Source organism: Helianthus annuus, chromosome 15 (genome assembly GCF_002127325.2).
Source record: "Helianthus annuus cultivar XRQ/B chromosome 15, HanXRQr2.0-SUNRISE, whole genome shotgun sequence".
Lineage (NCBI taxonomy): Eukaryota > Viridiplantae > Streptophyta > Magnoliopsida > Asterales > Asteraceae > Helianthus > Helianthus annuus.
The window spans coordinates 58,690,476-58,699,378 of NC_035447.2; the positions used below are offsets into that span (position 1 = coordinate 58,690,476).

General features: G+C 31.4%; 1 protein-coding gene across 1 annotated transcript; it reads left to right on the plus strand.

Moving 5' to 3' along the window:
• Positions 1-701: 701 nt before the first annotated feature.
• Positions 702-5,348, plus strand: LOC110909754 (protein TIFY 5A). The gene is made up of 3 exons (XM_022154532.2): positions 702-845; positions 3,317-3,422; positions 4,978-5,348. The coding sequence occupies exons 1-3, from the start codon at positions 769-771 to the stop codon at positions 5,173-5,175; spliced, it is 381 nt and encodes a 126-aa protein (XP_022010224.1). The 5' UTR covers positions 702-768; the 3' UTR covers positions 5,176-5,348.
• Positions 5,349-8,903: the final 3,555 nt, after the last annotated feature.

An 8,903-nucleotide genomic window follows, 5' to 3' on the forward strand; every position in this document is an offset into this window, starting at 1 on the left:
CCCCATGTCATCACACCAGCAAAAAAAAGAAAGAAAAATGTGATTTGACCAAAATGCCCCTAAGTTAACTGACTTTTTTTAGTGGTGTTAGTGGGTTGGATAAAAATGATAAAAATGACAAAACTCATAGACTAAAATGACAGAAAAAAAAACTATCTGGACTAAAGTTACAATTTGGGTCAAAACTCAGGGACTAAAATGACAATTTACTCTTATGTAATCTACCATATTAAATGTATAAAAAAGTTAGTTAATGGTAAATTTTTCGGATACGCACATTACCTATCGGTAAAGTCTTTATAGTATTTATTTATCAAGTTAACAAAGGTCACACTAAAGATAAATCCATAACTTAAACCAAACCACACGAAATGAGTTTATGTAATCTACCATACATTAAATTAAACGGTATAAAAAAAGTTCAAAAAATATTGATCTAATTTTTCATGAGTAAAACAGTTGAAAAGCAGATAGTTTTGACTTTTGACAACTTTGTTCCACCCACGTTTCAAGTAGTTATAAAGATGGTGGCGGTGTTTAGTGGTTGCTAACAAATTCATTTTAAACGTGTTTTATTTCCTTTACTCATTTTCGTTTTTGCCACTCCGCCGCTCTCTTTTTTTTGCGTGCGATGCATGTCACTAATTTATAATAAAATAATAATATTATACATATAATTAAATATATATATCGTCTTCTTCACATCTTCTTAATTGTTATGAAAAATATAACACACACTGTACGTAATATTATTCCGCTTTCAATATTATGAGGAGGAACTGCAATTTGGAGCTCCGCCTTGTGCCGCCGTCACCGCCGTACCACCTCCGGCAAGAAAATTCCCGGTAATATTTCTCATTGCCAGTTGTTTAAGTTATATATGTTCATCTGCATGTTAAAACTAAATCAAGCTGTATTTGAAAAGATGAAATGTGAATCAATTAACAAAATAAAGTTTAACACAGCTTTTTTGGTTTTAGAATATGTAAATCAAATTGTGTGAATCTGGTATCTTCTTGTTTTGTTGGTTGTTCAAAAAAAATTATTTTTTCATAGGGATGGAAACGTTAAACTGAGTTGAGATTAAATGAGATGGTATGAACTTTGTGTACCGAACTTGACTAGGTTTGTAAGTTTAAACGAGCGTAGTGTTTATAATTAAAAATTCAAGATTATTTATTTAATATAAAAAATTATTATTATTATTATTATTATTATTATTATTAATATAATAGAAATAACTAATTAAATAGTATGTCTATGTTATATGAAAAAAAGGATAACATATATATTTAAATAGTTATGTATGTATATAAAATAACTAAATATTTTAATAACTTATAAACTAGTCCAGCTAAAGCTCGAATTGACTGTTTTACGTAGGGGTGTTCATGAACCGATCCGATCCGATCGAGGGTCTGCTCATGCTCGGATTGAATTACAACCGATTCCGATCCGATCGGATTTGCAAAACCGAGCACAAAAGTGATGCTCATGCTCGGATTGAATTTGAATCGATCGGATTGTTTTCGCTCGGTTTTTATCAAATCCTAAAAAAAAGCGAGCGGATCGTTTTCGCTCGGTTTCGCTCGATTGAATTATAAGGCTGCGTTCAAGAAAAACAGATCCTAACTTAATTAAAATATGTCCAATACTTTACTAACAAAAGCAATACATAACTAAAATCATGATTAGAAATTTAGGAATTTAGGGTTAGATTTTGGTGTGTTTGTGGAACGGTGATATGCAGATCTTCACACAATCAAATTATGACTATGTGAATATTGTTTAGGAATAGGGATTTAGGGTTAGATTTTGATATTAACTATTAAGCTGGGCTGAATATTTTTTGGGCTTTTAATTTTTTTTTGGGCTAGTATATTTTTTGGGTTTTTAATCTTTAAAATCTATAATATATATATATATATATATATATATATATATATATATATATATATTAATAAAAATAATTCGAGCGAAACCGAGCGAGCGGACCTTTGCTCATGCTTGGATTGAATTTGAATCGAACCGATCCGAGCGGCTCATTTACAAACTGAGCGGGAATCGAACGAGCTTTTTTCGAGCATTTTTCGAGCGATCGTCGAGTGATCCTCAATCGTCGAGCAGTTTGGACAGCCCTAGTTTTACACCTTAGCTTAGTTGGTATTCGTATAAGTACAGGTTTAAGGCTTAGAAGAAAATTAATAAAAATTAATCATGTTTTGGTCTTTAAACGTCTATGAGATTTAATTTTTACAATATCATATCACCAATATTTCAATAACTATACAGACTTTAGAAAAAAATATATATATACATTATTATAATTACAATTAAATATCTATTAAAAGTCTAAAACAACTTTGAAATCCCTCCACTTCATCTTTTGGACTTGGTATTAGGTGTGAGCAAGTTTAGGTCCGGACCGAAAATAACTGAGAACCGAACTGAAAATATACCTAACCTGACCCGAACCCAAGTACCTAGGTATTTAGATCGGTTCCAATTTTTCATATAAAATAGAGTCGGGTCGGTTCTCGGTTTTTTTCATGGTGAAACCCGACTTGGATCTATGGACCAGAACCGACCCTATATTTAGGGTAGTGAATTGGTTCTGTATTTTATGTTTGATCGGTTCTCGGGTCAGGTAATGGTCGGGTCGGGTAATGGTCGGGTCGGGTCGGGTTTTTCCTTTTGCTCACCCCTACTTAGTATGTCATTGTTCAAAATTTACTAATTTAGAGTGTCCTTGTTTAAAAATAAACGGTGTCATTCACCTATTGAATATAACATAACTAAGAGGGATTCGAACTTGGAACGAGGGTTTCAACAGCATATGATGGCCCTTTGAAGTAAGCCGGAAATTCGGCTGATCTTTCGTCACTACAAGAAAACAGAGCAATAGCGGTGACATGTGTCGCCGCAAATGACCCTGATCTACGCCGCTATTGGTAATAGCGGCGACATGTCGCTGCTAAAGGGTCGCCGCTAAAAGTTGGACGGTATTGCCCCAAGCCGTTGGATCATGATAAGGAATGAGTGGCTGGGGTTAGCTGTGGGACACCGTGTTCCGGATCGACCAATAGCGGCGACATATGGCCCGTCGCCGCTATTGCCTCCTTTTCTTGTAGTGAAAAAAAAAAAAGAAAAAAAATATACTAGTGTTGTGTGGCACTAATTCACTCGAATAAATATCCTTGCTTGTATAACAATTAACTAAATTGTCACATATTTCTCTTTAAAATGAAATGTTATGTTTTAAGGTAAATTTTGTATCACAAATTAATTAGTTGTTTCTTGGGGGCTTGAACATTAGTGACGACATAAATATGGTTGGTGGAGACTTGAAGGGAAAGCAAAACCAGCAACTAACGATCTTTTATGACGGAAAGGTTAGCGTTTGTGACGTTACAGAACTTCAGGTAATTTTCACGCATTGGCTTGTCATTTATAGCATTTCTAAAAAAAGTGAAATGTACTTAGATATATAAATTATAACGGCATGTTGTTTAATGGAGTATATCTTTTCTTTTAAAACAATAAATAAAAGAAAATGTTAAAAAGAAACCATGTATGTTAATCAATAAAACCACGTTTGCCAATGAATAAATAATAATATAAGGTAGTAAAAGAATTTTATCAAAGTAAAAATAAACAATCTATATAAGTTAATATTTAATTAACGTGAGGAGTATGTTATAAACTAATAAGAATCAGGACTTTGAACCAAAATGAACCCTTTTCTAGAGCAAAACAAAATGGATAGGATTGAGTTACAAATATCTTTTTCTTCTTTAAATTTCATAAGACTGGAGGGTGTGAGAGAGACTTTATTAACGCCACATACAGGGGCTTTAAGGCCTCTCCCCTTAACTTGCAGGGTGTGGGATAAAGCCCCTTCAAGCTATAGCGCCCCCTCCTTTAACCAATCTTTTACCTCAATCAAACGAAAATGCCCGCTACCATGTTGAAGCCACAACAATGGCGCCCCCTCTTTAAATGTCTGGGTATGGGTGGTGGCGCCCCATCGGCGCCATAGATGGTGACATGGCGGAGGTAGCACCCCATGCCCTCCAGCCTAAGAATATATTAAACATATTGATATTAAAACTTTGTTTGGGTTTTTGTCACTCAATTAGAATACGCACTTCAAGTTGTTTCAAAATTAAGTTGACTCACTTCAATTTACAGGTAGAAAAACGGTTTCAAAAACGTTTTCTTGTAAAGAAAAACGCTTTAGAAGACAATTTTCTAAAAGCAAATGCTAATAATAACAAAAATATTAAAAGATCACAAACTAACAAACAAAAACAAAAAGGTTTGAATGTATTAATGTAAAAGTTGAAGTGAGGGGTACATTCAATAAAAATAAGAAGAAAGAGGTAAGTTTAACATCACTCTGAGCATTCAAGGTAGTTTCTTAATCTCTATCACTATAATTTAACTAAAATACACATTTTTCTCAAAATTTTGTTTGTTTTTTAATAACCTCTTACATCAGATTCTTATAACTATTTCTATTTTACTCACAAAAACTTATTTTATTGTTTTTTCTCGATTTTATACAACTGAATCTCAATACTTAGAGAACTATTGTAGGCTCTCTAAGCCTTATCTTTATTTTAGAGATGTTGATGAAGAGCATAAATGGAAGAAAGGCTTATATTTTTTCCTATACTTTTGACAAAGAAAATAAATAGAAAAACTAATGTGAATACTACAGTTATCACAAATCTACAGTGATTACCTTATGAAGTAGGGGTGTGTGTTAAAAACATATATACAAATCAAATAAAAAAGGAAATTATGTAACATACATGGATGTTATAACAAGTATAATCACATTTTCTGAAATTGGATAAAATAACATTTTAATTGGATTTTATTAAGTATATGTAAATTATTTAAGAGAATTGAAAAGGAAAACAAGATTAATTAAATTTGGAAAAGGAAAACATAATATATATTCCATTGCAGGCAAGGACAATAATAAAGCTAGCTGCTAGTGAAGAAACGGATGATCAATGGAGAAGAACACCTGGTTCAACTACTTCATCTGAACCGGCATCTTCATCGCCATTAGCCTCTCCTGGGCTTTCCATGAAAAGATCTCTACAAAGGTTCCTTCAAAAGAGAAAGCATAGAATTCAAGCAACTTCTCCCTACCATCCTTAATTGGTTCAAACCAACATGTAATGCTGAATTAAATTTCTTTGTTTGTTTGTTTGTTTGTTTCATTTCTTATTCTATGGACTCAAGACATATATGTGGCTGGCTATACATAAGTATATGCACATCTTTATGTGTATGTGTCGGTTCCGTGGAAATTGATTTTTATTTGTAAAGCATAAGGAGTATCATGTGTATTTTATGACGGCGGTATTGTATTTGTTGAAGTTAAAGGTAGTTCTAGACGCACAATTATAATGATTGGTTGCACCATTATACTCACATCGTTAATTCATGTGTCACACCCCAACTTAAAGTCACCGTTGTACAGTAGACAAATTGTTATAATTGCTATACACGTTGTTTTAATTAGTTTAAATACACCATTGCAATTAAAAAACTTAAACACAATGTTGTTAGTAGGTTAGACGCATTGTATTAACATGGTGTGATCTTCTAACCACCACAATTTTAACCTCTATAAAGTATCATCAACGGTTCAATTACACTAGGATCACTTCTCATGAAAAAATGTTTGATAATTAATATATGTATATGTGTGTTTGTTTGTTTTTCTATCATTTATTAAGAAGTCTGTATATTGAGGTCTTTTCCTATTATGGCTCTCTCTCTCTTTATATGTATATATATATATAGGTAAAGAATCCTGTACAAAGTCATACTTTTGTAAGAAATGTGAGAAATAATTTGGTGATAACAAGTGTCCTCTATCTTAATTAATTCAAAAGGGTATATTAGTAATTTACCTTTCTTATCAATTAATTGAGTTTCAAGATAACTGGAAAAAAAACTGTCGTCCTATTTTTTTGCAAGATCCAATTCCATTTTCACCTACGTATCATTTCTTCATCATCTTAATCGCAACATCTTTTAATCGTATATTGTTCATATCTTCTTTTCATCATCTTTAAATTGCAATACAATGTTTTTTGGATTCCAGATAAAACACCATGACTTGAATCATAGTCAATGTCTCCAGAATGTATCCAGATGTTTTAAAACACCACACCATGAACAATGTCTACAGAGAAAACACCATGACTTGAATCATACTCATGGTGTTTTAAATTCTGGGAATGTTTTGTATTGATTCTCCAGATGTTAATACACCATGGATGTAATCACAATACAATGTTTTTTGGATTCTAGATAAAACACCATGACTTGAATCATAGTCAATTTATCCAGTTGTTTTAAAACACCATGCCATGAATCTGATTACAATTCTCGTTATGATAATGTATGACGAATATGCAACCAAAGACCTCCTACAATTAAGGTGAATCATTAATTCCAATATTTAAGGAAAAAGGAGTAAATGTAGGAGTTTTTTGGTCGTGTATGATATGGTTACCATATTTCAAACATTGAAAAAGACACTATTGCCCTTCAATTTTACATAAGGTCCCTCTAATTAAAACACAATTTACATTTTTATACCCTATTGATCTCAACCATTAGATCAAATATCCAATGGTTTAAAACACTTCTTACCCTTCTTACATTTTAGACACTTTTTACCATATCCCTACCCTCTATATATATATATATATATATATAGGGGAAGGATGTATAGAAAACCCACTTTAATTTAGAAAACCCGGGAAACTCAAAGCTCCCGATGTTTTTTTGTTTTGAAAAAATTTACACATGTTAAATGCATGTTTTTAAGGGTTTTGGGCAAAAAAAATCAAAAAAGCGCCGAGTAGATATTTTTTAAAAAAATAAACAAATTTTGGTGTAACACATGTTACATTCATCTGACATATTTGTAACATGTGTTACACCAAAACTTGTTTATTTTTTTAAAAAATAACTACTCGGCGCTTTTTTGATTTTTTTTTGCCCAAAACCCTTAAAGACATGTATATAACATGTGTAAATTTTTTCAAAAGAAAAAAACATCGGGAGCTTTGAGTTTCCCGGGTTTTCTAAATTAAAGTGGGTTTTCTATAGATACTTACATTATATATATATATATATATATATATATGGAAGGGTTCATGTGAGAACACCTTTATTGCGAGAACCGTGAGAACCAATGTGAACACAATCTAAAATAGCTAAAAAAACCTAACCCTCACCTCCCCTCCCCCTCCCCAAAAAAAAAAAAATCCTAACCCCCCCCCCCCCCAAGCTAAATGCTAAAAACTAAAACCCCCAAAAAAAACCTAACCCCCACCCCCCAAAAAAACCTAAATCCCCTTCCCCCACCCCCCCTCCCCCAACAAGCTAAAATGCTAAAAACTAAACCCTCAAAAAACCTAAAAAAAAAAATCAAAAAGCACACAAAAAAATTTAATATTTTTTAAGTTAAAATCGCTACTTTTAGTAGCCAAAAAAATTGTTTTTTTTTTAATTTTTTTTTGCTACTAAAAGTAGCGATTTTTTATAAAAAATATTAAAAAAAAATGTGTGTTTTTAGCTATTTTTGTTGTGTTCACATTGGTTCTCGCGGTTCTCGCAATAAAGGGTGGTTCCTAACGGATCTTTGTCCTATATATATATAGGGTAGGGATCGTGTACATTAATCCAGAAGTGTGAGAAGTGTATTATAACACTATATATAACACTAGATAACACCATATAAACACCGTATAACACTATGTAACACCATATAACACCATATAACACTATGTAACAATATATAACACAATATAACAATATATAACACTATACATCTATCATAGACATGCTATCAGACAAAATATAGTGTTATATTTGTTATATAGTGTTACATAGTGTTATATGGTGTTATATAGTGTTATATATAGTGTTATAATACCCTTCTCACACTTCTCACACTTTTGGATTAATGTATAGGATCCTCTACCTATATATATATATATATATATATATATATATATATATATAGGAAGGTTAACGTACATTACGGCTTAACGTACATCACGTACGATAGGTAATTACGCACGTTCATTTTAAAATCACGCACGTTATAACTCAAAAATCCAAAATCACGCATGTTGAAACACAATAATCACGCATATAGAAAACATTAATCACGCATGTTATAGAACAAATCACGCACATTGTCGTACGTGAAGTACGTTAAGCCGTAATGTACGATATACTTTATATATATATATATATATATATATATATATATATATAGGGGAAGGTTCAAATGAAAACCACTAGTTATCGCGAAAACTCGAAAACTAACTAAAAAAGCCTAAAAAACATACCAAAATTTTTTTTTCTGAATACAAATTTTCGCTATTTAAATTATATAAAAAAATTCAAAAAAAAAATTGTAGTGCACTTACACATGTGTATTTGTATTACACATGTGAATTATTACACATGTGCACTACAAAAAAAAAAATTGAAAAAAAGTTTTTTTATATAAAAAAACTAGCGATTTTTATAAAAAAAAATTGAAAAAAATATTTTTTTGTGTGTTTTTTAGGCTTTTTTAGTTAGTTTTCGAGTTTTCGCAATAAAAGTGGTTTTCATTTTAACCATTCGCTATATATATATATATATATATATATATATATATATATATATATATATATATATATATATATACTAGGTTAATAACCAGGATTGCTTCCCAGGCTGAAGAAAGTTACTTATATTATTATTAATATGTGGTGCAATCTGCGATTTCACATGTAGAAGTTTATATGTAAAACTTTCTTTTAAATTTATAAAACTTCACGACTACCTGTCATGGTGTCGAGTCTCTA